Below are 15,327 nucleotides of genomic sequence, written 5' to 3'. Positions count from 1 at the left end.
TTTTTGTCATTAGGGCAGGTAGGTTTATGCTATGAGGAATACAGTAGCTATGGTTGGTATATGGAGGAGCTCTTACTGTTTGTCAGTTCAACTAAAGAGCTTTCACTGCAGATTTAAAGTCTTTTCTCTGTAGATATAAGCTTTCTTATCTGGTCCTTTTTCCTCACTTTACACAAAACGATGCATTTGCCTTTTGATTTCCTAAGTAGTCACTGGGAGCAGTCTCTATAATCTAAAAAGACGGAAATGGCCTTGTAATGTAATGGCCTTGCTTTACTTTAGAGGCCTGAAAAGGTCAACAGTTAGTGACGGTACAGTGAGTGACTTGGATGCACTAATGGGCTTAGATGGAGCAGCACTACTCATGCTGCTGTGAGTGATGCCATATAGCTAGGCTAAACCTATTAGCTGTAAAGTGCTCAGGCACCTACTGGGCACCGTTCATCAGAGCAGTCAATAACTGTTCATTTTGACATGATATTAACACTACTGCCAGCTGTTTTATATGTTGATGTCAGTAATGGAAGATGTCACCTAGAAAAAGACCTGCAGTAGGACGTGGTTCGGATTCCTGCGTCGCCTTCGGGTCGGTTCGGGCTCTACCTGTGACACAGTTTAAACTTAACATTACTATTAATCTCCTTACCGTGTTAAAGGTGTGACAGTGAAGCGAGGACAGTTTTAAAAAAACACTGCTTGGTTCAAAATCTAAACAACAGTTATTAGAGAGCTGAAATGATTGGTGGATGACAGAAAACTATTTTTTTGCAGTGTTGGATCGGACAAAACAAGAATTTTTGACACACTCCACAGACTAAAGGATTCAAATTGATGAATTATTTAATAATAAAGATAACTGTCAGTTGTCAGTATACTTTCTTGTGCACTAGTATTCTGTTTGTGTATGAAAACATATCAGAAACGACCCAAACTTAGATAACGTTCTAATCACTTATAGTGGAATGTGTCTGCACTGTATATCTACAGACTGATGCAACAGTACTGCAATAAGTTTGACCCTCATGAAGGTTTGAGTGTTCAGTTATTATTAAAGCCGTTAAAGAGTCATTTCAGTAGTATGTCCTGACCTCTTGAGTGTGATCAAAAGTCAGCTAAAGACTCCATAACTAGGGTATTAGTGTGTATTTGAGGATCAATAAACTCTGTCTATAGCAATGATGACCCAATCAGACGAGCTTGGCAGGCAGTGTGTTGACTTTACCAGTGCAGAGGGATATCCCCCATGCGCTCTTATCAACTGGGAAACAGACAGAAAATGTATCACTTATCTTGGCTTCCCACAGCCAGTTCACAGAAATATTGAACTGGAGACTGCTGTATAGATTCTCCACCCACCCGGTCTTCACTATGGATTGATAACACAGTTGTGTTTTGGTCCTGTTTGGCACAGAGAGGCGTGCTGTGATCCCACCCCAGGCTCTCTCTGGGAATGTGGGAATGACATGCCAAAACTGGGGGATTAATTCATCGTTTGAGGGGCTTCTGCAAGCCCCTATTTTGATCTTGAGTGTGTGCCAGTGTCTGTTGAGTGGAGCGGAAACCATACCACAAATAACAACCCCACCCCATATTCCTGTAATCGCAAACAAACAGTATAATCTTTCTAAAAACTGTCTGAATTATCCTTGACCCAGTGTGTGCCTCTGCCAGCTAGTTTAGCACAATGATTAGTGCTTTTGTGTGACACCTGGTCTGTCGCTGTAGTCACTGATTGTGTGGCAAAGTGAACTGGCACTGGGTAGGAGCACAGGGACAGACTGGCACCAGGCCAGAACAGATGGCTACGAGTTTCACTTGCAACACAACACAGTGGCAGGCAGGAGTGGAGATAACACCTCTGTCTAATAATAAAAAATCCCTGGTTCCCTAGGTGACCCCTTCAGTGCCTGCAGCCTTTTTAATTACATGTGAATCCCAGTCCATTGGGAGGGAGAGCGAGTGAGGGCTGTGACGGGATAGAGATGTTGTTAAACCATCAGCCCTGCTTTCTATCTCCCTCCCTCCCTCCTGATAGAAAGCTGCGGCTGTCTGGTGACTCATCCTCACCATAAGGCAAGCTGGATCTATGGGCTACCTACAAGGTTTAACATTTAATTACTCCGACCTCAAATAGGTTTGCATTTGTTATTCTAACTTAGGTAATTGTGCAGCCAAGTGAATTGGCAATTTATGCCCAAATGATTCAGTAAAATGTCGTGGATCCACGTGTTCACGTAATTGGGCCAGTGAGAGGTTGTACGCGGGAACACCAAGTTCCTGGCCCATTCCTGTTGTTGAAAGTTTTATATTGTCGTCATTAAAGATATATTCTGTTGCCTGCTCAGATAAACCTCTCTAGAGATCTAATGACCTTTGGTATGCTTCCTTCCATTTCCCTTTATGCTGTTAATTTTGTTGATGAACAAACACATTCATCAGTGACAAAATTAAGACACTAATGGGATGAAATTTGTTTGAAAGTAAAAATCTTAACTACATTATCTTAAAGTGTGGTCAAATTGGAATTTAAAACCAAAGAACTAACATGCATTGAGACATCTAAAAGTCATCCCGAAGATTGTTCATCATCAACCACTAAAATATTTGGGAAACCAAACTATGTTCATCTGTGCATTTATTATGTAGTGAACCTAAACAGTGACACATCGCCTGCTCTTCCTCTCTCTCCCTCGCACTGATCAACAGTAACGTCTGACCAATTTAAAACATGTTACATTGTTAGTTGATTCGCTGGCTTGTGTTGTCGTGAGCTGCTCATTTCTTCAGAACTTCCGACATACGAAGTTAAGAGATTTGAATTTCTATGATACTGAATTTAGAAAACTTTTAGATCTTAGTTTTTAAACTCTCCTTTTAACCTTTTTAGTTTTTTTTTATACTTTAATACTCCACATTTCATAATACAAAGAACTTAAATACAGTTGTCATTGAAAAGACAGTGCACAGACCTTTTGTCTTCTTTATGGATATTAATATTCACCAAATTAACACTACAATTTTGTTGGTGCTTGAACGCGACGCGTCTTTGGGAATCATACTTGCCTAGCAGGGAGTGCCTGAATGAAGCCTGAGTGTTGCGGAGTGGCTGAAGTGGGTGACTGGATAGCTGTTTGTTTGCTTTGTCTTTCTTCCTCCCCTTTGACTGTGGCTCAGACTGATCACAATTTAATGCAGTGGGACTGATGGGAAAAGTGGGTCAGGAGGAAGTTTTAGCAACGTTGGCTTGGGGAGTTGTTGACTTTCTGAGCGGATTTTTAAGGTCACAAATTGTTGTAGACCCGTGAAAGAGGCGTGGCATTGAGCTTGTGCCTGGTTTCAGCCTCATTGTATTGCTCAGTTTTGATTTTTAATCTTCCTCTGTGTTTTACAAGATAGTCCCGACCTGAGAGGAGTCCACATGGGGACCTTCTGACATATATGTGTGGTTTTACTGTACTTGTTGTACCTCACCCATTCTAGTTCCCGGTGTGACATATCCATAGTATTATAAAGCCCAAAGTGCTAGTCAAAAATGTGTTTAACTTTTAGCGATATATTTAGATGTATTTTTCTAACTTGTTTTATTTAATGATGAACAGATGGCAGTGAGTCACATAAGTCTCTGTTAAACATTTCAGTGTGTAGCAGCATGCTGAAACAGGGATGACTGAAGACATTTTACTGCACTGTGGCTTGTCAAAGTATCTGCGCCATGTCACCTTCCATGAAGAATTCGCCCATAAAGCTGACAATAGGAATACTGATTTAGTAGCTCTACGGTGCATCGTCCGTTCTCAGCAAGTCGTAGATTTTTCCTTGATGATTAGGGACACCAAGCTGAATAGAATCAGGTTTGATTATTGAGCCGCTGTCTGAATGTTCACTCACCGTCTTGGCAATCATTAAGGATTTTACCTGTAATTATTATCATACCTGCTGACCAAAGAAAGATTTAAGACGCGAGTGGAAATAAAATATGGCAGCAGAGAGTGCTGCTTTGTCAGCCATGCTTTTCATCCCCAGATGCTACAGCGGGTCATGAAGGTGTGCTCACATCGTGTTAGTCATGCCACTAATCTCTTTCTTTTTCTTTTCCCCTCTCTTGTTCTTTCTCTTCTCCACAGGCTCTGCAGCCTCACTCTGAAAAAGCTGGTCGTCCTCAAAGAACTGGATAAAGAGCTGAACTCCCTGTCTATAGCTGTCAAAATACAGGTGGGTGGGTTAATCTCCCATGTGCGATGGGAGTAACAGGCTCAATTGCAAAACATTTGATAGCAGCGTGTCACGGTCTGGAGTCTGTGGCTCACTGTTTCTCAATTCTTTGTCCGTGGCTGTGCTCTGTTGAACACAGTCACAAAGCCTAGACGATGATAAGACATGCTACTAATCCTGCTGATTGATAAAAACTTCCTGAGCTACACAGGAAGCTCTGGTGAGTCACATCCACTCAGGTGCTTTAAATGGCAGGCTAACATTACCACTCTAAGCAGAAGCATTAGCACTGTAAGACGGATTGTGCATTCTTACATTGATTGCTAATGCATTTTTGTGACTACGAGTGTGCAGTCCTAATGTGTTGCTTAGCCTCAGGGTTGATATTCAAATTAATCAAGCACATTTTGTATGGTGGTCACATTGCGTATGATTTAAATGCCAAATTCAAAAGCACATGTTAACAGTGACATTTACCAATATTGCAGTAGCAAAAAGAGCAGTTGGCTGGGTAAATTGTGTTAAAATAGAGTAAGGTAGAGAATTTATGTGTATGTTTTGTGTTTAAGAACTGTAGCTTTGCTGCTTACTAAAGCTAGTGGGATGATAATTTAGTTGTGTTTTTTCCTTACTGTCACTGGAGCAACACGATCCTTTACATGGAATTCAAAGTATAATTTTTCCCCTTATAATATACAGTATTATGTAATTGATCGATTACACCATATTATCATTTTTGTTTCTTTTAATTACATCATTATTATGGAAACATACACGCCTATTGGTCTGCAGACAGGCCTCACAGCTTTAAAACACACATTCAGCAGTAAGCCCTAGTAGTGGTTGTAAAGATGATGGTCCACTGCTTTTTAAATGTTGATTCTGAGAGAACTGAGACCAGTGAGTACACCTTAAGTGTACACAGACGCACATATGAACACACTGCCCTGAGGTGCCCATGTGGAAGTAATTCTCAAAGGAAAAAAGTCATTCGAAGTTTCCTGACCGCAGTTGCCCAGAAAATCCACACTGCAGAGAATTTGAGAATTTGAGAATTAGACTCACCTAAAAGTGAGAGGAGAGGAGGGAGCCAACTTTCACACAGGGAATCTAATATATGTGGCAATTGCCCAGTGCTGTATTTTGCAGATGCTTTGATAATATGCATCCCACCTATCTTTCTCTGCTGCACAAATCCCGGGCTTACCTACCGCTAAGTACGAACGTGTCTGACACTGTGTTTGATTTAACAACACAAGGAAGAGGAAATGTTTACACCAACTGTGGATATGAAGATTCCCAGCAGCAGGTTATGATATGCATGAATGTTGCCCTACAGAGCTAAAATGCAGTAACTACATATTTGTTAAGTCCACAAATCTGACATTTTGCATACCTGGAACATATAAAAAAAGTGTGTGAAAAATGCACAAAAAAAATTCTGCACACTTTTGACTGTTTCCTAGTATTGAAATGAATTGAATGAATCCATTTTGATGCCCCAACATTTTAGTTATTAAGTTTGATGTACCACACAAATAAGGAAGTAGCTAAATCTAATCATAGTGGAGACAAAAGTAACACCAGATAAACCAGCTCTGCTAAAAACAGCCTCTGACTATAGTGGAATTTGTGTGGTTTCATCTGGTGGGACTACCTCTAAATTACATTTTAATGTGTTTTAAATTTTGTTTGTAGATGCAGAAAGAGTGCAGTATCTTAGTTTTCGCTATTGCGAATTCATGCTTCTTCTATGTACAGTAAGGTGTGTGACGATGATTAATACACAGCATAAAAAGAATAGATTTCCCAATTTACATAGCGGTTATACAGATTGAGCCCTGAAACTTCAAACCTGTATCAGATTAATTTTCCCTCCTTTCATGCCTCAGTAATTGACCATTTTTTTCTCCCACTCTCAATATTGTCCCCCTCATTATGAAATGTAATTGAAATTTTGTGCAGTACATGGCAATTCTATTTAAAGAGAAACAAATCAGTGCCCCTTTACTGTCATCCTGGAGGAGAAAGTAACCAACCAAGTGTGTCTTTATCCATGAGCTACGTTGTCTCCAGAGCGTGAAATCTCTCCATTTCTGCTGAGCTGCCCTCAGGACAGCCGAGCAAAGCTCTGTTCACCGCAGCTCTGGAACTGGAGCATTAAATGCAATTTCCAGCAGGTTTGTTTAGGGAGAACAGAGAGACGCTGAGGGGATAAAGAGACAGTTGGAGAAGATGACAGAGGAATAAGAGGGTTTTGTTTTCAGACAGTGAACGACAAAGCCTCATTACCGTGTGTCATCGGCCCTCTGTTCAGCATACAGTGGCAGTCTCTTTTCTCTCTCTGGCTCTCATCAGGTTGAGTGGCCTGCATGCACGCACACAACCCTTGTAATGGCTAACCATTTGGATGGTCTCCCAAAGCCACAGCAGTAAGGATGATGAGGTTGCAGCTTAGTCCCCGGGAGGCCCTGTGTTTCCTGGGAGATAGCTGTCTGTCTCTCACCCTGGAGACCGCTGGGTCACTTCAAGTAGCTAAGACCTCCTCAGACAAATCTCTGCTAAATTTTATGAACATTGAATGTGGTGTGCTACTGCACGTGTGCTACATGATTCTGCATTTTTTGGCCTTTCTTTTTTATGTGCAGTTGCCTGAGGTTGTAGCCAGACATTGATGTCAGCTGGATTATGATAGGAAAGGCGTGCAATCCTCATTTCAGTGCAAGCCGCTGTCCAAAGCACTTCCGTTTGCAGTACACTCAGATATGATCCAATTATGTGTGTGAGTGTGTGTGTGTGTGTGTGTGTGTGTGTGTGTGTGTGTTGGATGAAAGCAGAAGCCTCAAAACGCCTTTAAAACCTCTAATACAATTTCACATTGAGCTCTGGTCCTGACCCTAAATCACTTCCTTTCATTGCTGCAAACAGTCAAGACCAGAATTTAGAGAAGCTAATTTAGAGAATTCAACATGTCTGAAAAAGTAACCTTGAGAAGAAGTGTGAAGTTGAACTTGTTTTCCCACAGGCTTGTGGAGTTTGGTAGAGTAGAGGGGCTGCAACACTCCCCCACATGGCCCCAGAAAGACAGTGGAGAAGCTTGTAGCAGGGGAGAAAGAGCGAGGGGGGGGGGGGGGGGGCAAAGGACATTCAGTACAAGCTTTCCTTGCCAAGGCTCTGTATTGTTAATGCATGTCAGGCAGTTTGAGAGTGCTCAGCTTTTGTGCCTTGATTCATTGTACCCACCACTGAGCATGAGAAAAGAGTGCATACAAGGCCTCTTTGTGGAACTCAAGTTAGTGACAAGGTCAGACTCAGACAGAGATTTACTCTATTTTTTTTCTTTATATACAAAACAAGGGCTGCAGCTACTGTCAAGGTACTGTCAGCATGTCCTTCTGGGGAACACATTGAGCCATTAGGCTGGATAGAAAACATGCTTATTACAACTAAATGCTTTTGCAAGTGTCAGCAGAACTAAATTCTCATGTTCCCTTTTCAACTTCAAAGCTCTTCAATTCTCTCATGTTTCATTTCATGTGTGCTTTTTGAGGTAAGCTAGGCTGTGTTATATGTGTTCTCTGAGTATTACATGCTGTAATATATTTATTTTAGGTTTTCAACTAACAACTGTTGAATATGTATGACAAAATACTCATGTAGGGATGAGAAACACCAAATATGACTACATATCTTAAATAAATTCATAAATGGCACTATCATTGTTTAAACATCTATGGCCTTAAGCTGGAGCACCCTTTACCTTCTGCTCCTCACTCACTACAAGTGATGACATAGGTAAAGAGAAAGTGGATTCTGGTCGTTACTGTGAAAGTGATCATTCGTTCATCCATTTCCTTTACCTGATGATGATCAGGGGAAAGTTGGTGTACATCCCAGCATGCAACAAACAAAAGACTTCATATCTAGAACACAATTTGGAGTTTCCAGCTCGCAGCGGTAGAGGAAACTGCAGCAGCTGGGGGAAACCCACATGAGCGGAGTAGAGCAGCCAGAACATGTGAACTCTGAACAAGAATGACGAGGGCTAATAATCACACCTCGGGCCCTCTATCTCTGAGACAGCAGTGCTAATGGGCTACTGAAACATTTTCAGTGCACTTAAACATTCTGAAGCAGTTTGCCAACAATAAAATTGGAAGTTGGGAGAATACCTTCACATTAGCCTAGTCATCCAAAAGCTTTCATTTTCATTGGAGAAGAAAATGGCTTTGTGTGGTGTGGTCTGTTTTGTCAGTCTTATAAAGCTATATGCAATCTTCTATTTGGTTTTCTTCCCTTTAGCTGTTAACACTGCTTGGTTGATTGGAGCGAGTTGATTACTTGAAGTGTGGGTATGTACAGTATGCCATTTCTGCTGGCTGGGACAGACCCTCGTAATCCTCTTGCCTGCTGTGGCAAGGCCTTTGGACATTTGTTGGCCTTGTTTTCATGACTGTGGTTCTCTGTGGATTTTTCCTTGACTTATCATCTATAGTTGGCTGAAAAAGACTGTTTGGAAAAACAGTTAATGGTAAAAAAAACCAACAACACAGAAATAACAAAGCACTGCTCCCCTTTATTGTGCCTGTACACAGTTTGCATCGTCATTTCGATGTTATGTGTGCAATAAGTTATTTTAAATGACTCCAGGATGTGTTGCACCCACAGAAGCATAATTTTTGAATGAAGCAACACCCTCTGATGTCGTGTGATGATTCCTCAGCACACACGCAACCATTTAATTTGGTATCTGTTACATTGTTTAGCAGCTCTGATGACATTAGGATCCAATGCCGTGCCCACTGCATCGGACTATTACAGAGTTTCTCCCCAGGGTATTCAGTCAGACACAGGATATCCTTACCTCTCCATGGTGCTCACCAAGTCTTACTTAATTCTATTGGTGGGTTTAGCTGATACCTGAACTAAGCTTTAAGGACTTATGAAATTTTTACAGCAGCTGATGAGTTGCTAAATATATTACACAACAGATGCCTGTCTTCAGCACTCACAGCTTGACATAAAATCGTAAACCAAGACTTGACAAGCTGTTTCTGTTCTCACATTCACACTTTGAAGAGGTAGAAAAAGAAGCTTGGTTGAAGAATTAAACTGTAACTTGATGAGGAACATGATAGACTTTAAGCTGGGTCCTGTAAGACAAACATGCTAAAGGCTGTGACAGGTCCTCTGAGGACGCACTGTGTGTCAGTGTCCTTACATTTGGAAGAGACTTCAACAACCGGTGGCATTTAAATCCCTGTGCAGTTTGGCCACAACAACTTTCTGCCAGGTCCCAGAATTAGCTCAGGTAATGAGTCTCTCTCAACCAGAATAGCGATCATTAGATAATAAAGCTATATTTGCTTTTGATTAGCAGCATGAAACAGTGGCAACTTCTGTCAACTTCTTCTACTTTTTGCAACACAGTGCAACATAAAAGCAGCTATATAAACTTCTCTAACATATTAAACATTTGCAGGTTATGGTCATAGTTCCACTTGAACCAAACATCCCTCTCAAGGCATGATTAAGAATCCCAGCCAGTAGCTTAGAGGCTGGAGCTTGTTATCAGGTTGTTGCTGGTTTGACTCCTTATGTCAGTTAGAAAAACGAGTGTAGTGAAAACTCTTGACATGTTCCTTAGCAGGGCATCTGACCCCTATTTCAAATGTTCTAGTAGCACTGTTCTCTAGGAAGCAGTGAAGGAGTTGAGGACTGTTTGTACTGGGCTGCCTCAAGGTGTGATACCGCATAAATGTGTGAATGTGAAGCAGTCTGGTACTAGAATAAGGCCTGCACACTGAGTCACTTTTGTCTGGGTAGATATAGTCTTAAGAAACAACATAAGATGAGGGATTTTGGGGGATTTTATTTTATTCCAAGGGGAGCTTATTGAATTCACTCTCGAAAACAATGTTATCGTTTTCATTCCAGAAAACATTTGTGCCAATTTTAAGATATCTGCCAAAACCAAAAGTCCCTGATGTCTAATTGTTTATATGTAGCATTTAATAGAAGTGTGCTTACAATGAAACTTTGCTCTACTTTGTCTTCCAGGGTTCTAAGCGTCTTCTGAGATCAAATGAGTATGTCCTCCCACCCAGTGGACTGATGGAGACAGATCTGGAGCTCACATTCTCACTACAGGCAAGCACTCTTTATTTCACATTATACTGTGAATTCTCACACTGATATGAGAGTTACTTGACAGGCAGGATTGTTGAAGCCTTTATACACACTGGGGCCTCTTCTTAACCACTAGCAGAAGTGTTAAGCTCAAAATATCTATGTGTATTTATACATTTGTTTACAGTATTTAATTAAAAGTTATTTATTATTAGCCTGTCCCACATTTTGTGTTAATTTTGTGTTCTGTTAACTCTCACTCTAGTGGAGGGGACAGGAAGTGATGTTGTTTCTGTTGATACATATGAATCATAACTGGAGTCACTGAAGCAGAATGTTTCAGATTTAAAATGCACTGCATTTATGCTGACTATTTGTGGACTGGGGTAGGTAGACGGCTATAAACTAACCCAGGACAAGTGAACAAGATACATACATGACAAGTTTAAGATGTAAAGGTTGTACATTTTACCAAAATGTAAGTTCTTAATTAAAAATCTGAAACGATAAGGCCTAGTAAAAATCTGACTGCCGTTAAATAAAGCCTAGACAAAGTGTGGGCAGTATTGGATATGGGTATTGCAGCAGTGATGTTCAATCAACTTGTGAAACTTGATCTTACAAGCTATTATTGTGTGAATATTATAGACCAGGGAGGCAAGAAAAGTCAATGTGAAGATCAAGTTCCGGCAGTAAGAGACAATATGACTCCAGAGGAGGATAAAATGAGCCAATGTGAGGATGAAACGTCTCAGAGAGATATTTAGTCCTGAAGTGAGGTGGGGTGCAGAGTTTTGATGAAGGTTCAACAGTTCAGCCACAGTCCAGCAGGTAGACAGTTTTTTAATAGTTCTGGCAGTACGAATGGAGAATCTAACACCCACCATGTTGGTTCAGTGCTGACGTCTGAGTACAGTGGGGCTGGCTGTATTTTTACACGAACTTCTAGTGTGTAGTATCTCTACATCATCATGTCACACACAACATGATTTGCTGCTACACAAATGGAATTGAATTGAATTGATGTGATGAAGGAAGGAGCTGAACACTAAGATAAACAGATACAAATACAATCTTTTTTATTATTTCAGTTTTATGGTTGAAAAAATTATTATTTGCAAGAAATTGAAGCACAATACTGACACACTCTTTTCTTCTGTTGTTACACATGACAGGTCCGTATTTCAATGAATTGTTTTCTTATGGAGCAACAAAAACAATGTTTTAAAATGAGTCTGCACTTTTCATCTGAAGGGTGATGAATATATAATGCGGCCTACATTGTCTGTCTCACTTTATTTTTTTTTGTTATTTTCAGTACCCCCATTTTCTGAAGAGGGATGCCAACAGACTGCAGATTATGCTGCAGAGGAGGAAACGCTACAAGAATCGAACCATCCTGGGCTACAAAACTTTGGCTGTGGGAATTATCAATATGGCAGAGGTACTTGCAATAGTTTCTTCTGATGTGTCATCGGCAGCCGTTTAATTTCTCTTGAGAAGCATATCCTTCTTTTCCGAGCTTGTGATTGCATTCTGCTCTTCACTGACAGTGATTGACATGACTATTAGTGTCTGTGTGCCATGTCTTGTTTGCCAGAGTGAGGGCCCTCCTGTGTTACACATCATTTCAGATGATTCATGCTCATCACACATACTGCTGTGTGAGATTATGGGCCATCTGGAGCTGGCATCATATGCACTTTTCGGAACACAGCGTGTTCAGCCATGCTATGCAGAAATAATAGAGTAGGAGCTGATATAAAGCCCCTTGCGGATTTGATGTGAAGATATGATATCCATGCATTGGGGACTTTGCATTTACATCGATGCAAGATTGTAGACTGTATGTATGTTTTATAGCCAAAGTGGCTCTACTTGCCTTGTTTACTGATGCCTGTTAGAGTGGATATCACACATTGAAACTGGCTGCTGTTGATTTGGCCACTTTGTGGGTCATTCACTTGCTACACAGTGCAGAACCAATGTGTTCCAGTGTTTTACCAGAGGACTTTGGGCACTTTATAATGGCAGGGTCACTACTAATGGATTGCAATAAACAAAGGGTTGGAAATTGGGCTTTATATAGCAGATAAAGGTCGTTGAAAGGCCTTGCTGAGAACATCATTTGACAGAGATTTAGATATTAAGATATTGAGTGTCACACTTATTTGGAATGGAGAAACACAGGAAACATTTCCCCAATTTTAATTACAGCAGCTGATGTGCCCATTAATGTTAAATCAAAGTTACTCTACAGCAGTAGCCCCAGGACAGGAATTGACTGACATCTGAAAACAAGACTAATGCATTATTGCATTTTAAAATACCACTCAACTGCTGTGCTGTGCTGTTTTGGTGCTCGCTGCAGTGAAAACAACCCACAGACTTCTATGAATAAAGCTAGATTGGCCATTATTGGATCCTGTTGGGTAATTATGTTGTCATCCGCTGTAGAGTAAACTCTCTCGTGCCCTCATTCTGAATCTGTCGGGGCATTATGTGGGAGGAAGTCACTTATTGGACTTTGCATGCAGCATTCAAGTGCACCCCTGCCAGTGTTTGAGCAAAATGAGCCTACTCCCTGTACAGCGATTCATCAAGTGAAATATTGAAAGTACCCCCCGGATAGAACTTAGAATGAAAGCTCATCCTTTCTCATCTTATTCAAAACAGTTTATGCAAAGTCTGTGTTATACTGTTTGACTGGATCATATGAGCAAATTGGTTTGGCACATTTAGACATTCAGAATGCGAAGCAGCATTGTGCTAATGAAGATTTATTTAAAGATAGCATAGCTGTCAGCTTGTAATCATTCTGTAAATCTCAGTGAGCATAAAGCAGTGTAACAGAAGCCAACTCAATCTCTGTTGGATCAGTATTGGCTCTGTGAAGAGAGAGATAAAATTCTTCCATCCTGTCTGTCTGTTGAAGAAATATTGTTTGTTCCGTGCTGTTTTGACATGGCTGTACAGAGTGATTCAGATTGATAGATACGGGAATTGTACAAGACATGAAGGCATCTCAGCCAAAGAGGACTTAATGTTGAGGCAGAATCCATATTTTAGGTCTTGTGTTGTATTTATTCAAGACAAGATAATGTTGTCAGGTATATTGCAGGCAAGGATAAAAGAATCTAAAGTGTCATGTATACATATACATCTTATTTGAGTGAATTATTAAAATCAGTGTCCGGCCTCTTATGTTAATCTTCCCATGTCCAGGTGATGCAACACCCGACAGACGGAGGACAGATCCTCGGTCTCCATAGCAACGTGAAGGAGGCGCCAGTGCGCGTGGCAGAGATCAGCGTGTACTCTCTGTCCAGCCAGCCCATCGACCATGAGGATGGTAGTGGCCAGGCTGGCCGCAAGACCAAAACCTCAGGTGGGCACAGCCATCTCCCGTCCCCCTACATGTGTCTGTTAGACAGCCCTGTACCCAGGCTGCCTGACCAAATCCTGTCTGTAATTTCAGCCAGCCCTCCCTGCCCAGGCCTCTCTTCCCTGCTTCCACATGGCTCCTATTTCCTAACCCGAGGACAGAATAAAGTCTATTAATCCCCAGCCAACCTATGGCCAAGGATATGTTATTCTCTTCAGCTATGGTTGTAATGTTGATTTGAGAGTTGAAAAGATTTAGGGCCTATTACCTTACACCGTTCTAATTCTGGACGGGGAGAAATATCGGGCCCTGCTCGGACTCCACGCCTTCATCCTGCTATGCTGATCCCTCGATGTTCTGGATGTTATTAAGGAGGCTGCTCAAACATAACAGATGAGCTCATGCACCAAGTATTAAACTAGTGTCACTCTAAGGGAAGGAAAGATGTTTATCTTTCTCCTCTCTGCAGTGATCCTTAATAACATCCATCCCATCTAAGAGCAGAGAACAGGATGTTTCACAGGCAAAAGGAAGTCTGAATTAGCTGTTAAAAAATAAAAGTCCTCCATCACCTGATCCTGTCCTCAGCTGTCAAACACGCAGTAAAATCTGCCTCTTAAGGAATGTGGCTGTTCAAACCAATAAAATCTGCCATTAAACAAAAGAACGCTAGTAAAATGTTTCAGCCACGAAAAATGTAATTAAAACTTAATCAGAATGTGAGACATGGATCACAAAAAGAGGTCTGCAATCTAATTTGCATACAATAAGAGTTCCATTGCATTTCAGCAAGCTAATTTAGCATTTAATTATGTGCACAGAAAATGTTTTGCATATATTTTCTTCATTATTCTTGCCAAGTAGTCAAAAGAGTTCATTACTAACAAACTGTATTTAATAGGACAGGAAATTAAGCAACTTTATCCAGACATGATTGAACATTGTCTCTGGGCTCCCTCTTGATATTTGTGAAAATACACAATATACTGAAAGCATCCTTTACATTGTAATAGAATCAGACTGTTACATATTTAACAACGTTTGCCTTCCAAAGGCAGCATAACATTTACTTACGTAGTAGATTTCATATTGAGTTAAGAAGGCTTGATTACACGCAAATTGCTTCCTATAGGAAATCTTTATTTCAAAAAAAGCAAGCTTGGTATTCTGCTCTTTTTTAAGTTACCATGTAATCCCCATTTCTCTTTTTAAAAAGATGTGTCTGTGGGAAACTTGTAAATAAATTTGAGTCTGCACAGCTGCAGTGCTGCCTAATATTATGCCAGACATGTTTCCCTCTGTTTTGATGTTTTTCTGTCTGTGTGTCTGTGCTTTCCTACCTCAGACCGCTCCCCAGATATGGACAACTATTCTGAGGAGGACGATGACAGCTACTCGTCAGAGCAGGAAGCCAGTGATGACGCAGTTCATGCCCAGGTCAGTGCCAGAAATTGCTTATCTACATATACCTATACCAGTAATACTATATAAGAGGTAATTCAACATCAGATTTTGGTGATTTTAGATTATCCTTTCAGAATTTATTTCTTAGTAAAATACTGTATTTTCTACATCTAGCTTAAAGGACCAGTGTGTATGAT

The 15,327-nt window shown here is 40.7% G+C and overlaps 1 protein-coding gene across 1 annotated transcript in view; it reads left to right on the top strand.

The window, feature by feature from the left end:
• The window catches only part of zmp:0000000755 (phosphofurin acidic cluster sorting protein 2), a 45,965-nt gene that overhangs the window by 14,029 nt on the left and 16,609 nt on the right, over positions 1 to 15,327 (top strand). The window contains exons 2-6 of the mRNA XM_035664020.1: positions 4,125 to 4,212; positions 10,273 to 10,362; positions 11,660 to 11,785; positions 13,567 to 13,729; positions 15,072 to 15,163. Coding sequence (XP_035519913.1) covers positions 4,125 to 4,212; positions 10,273 to 10,362; positions 11,660 to 11,785; positions 13,567 to 13,729; positions 15,072 to 15,163 — 559 coding nt within the window. The remainder of the gene's footprint in view (positions 1 to 4,124; positions 4,213 to 10,272; positions 10,363 to 11,659; positions 11,786 to 13,566; positions 13,730 to 15,071; positions 15,164 to 15,327) is intronic.

This window comes from Morone saxatilis, unplaced genomic scaffold, assembly GCF_004916995.1.
Source record: "Morone saxatilis isolate NCDOM2014 unplaced genomic scaffold, NCSU_SB_2.0 Contig19, whole genome shotgun sequence".
NCBI lineage: Eukaryota > Metazoa > Chordata > Actinopteri > Moronidae > Morone > Morone saxatilis.
Note: the sequence above shows the minus strand (reverse complement) of the source record. Positions and strands in the feature narration are given on the sequence as shown.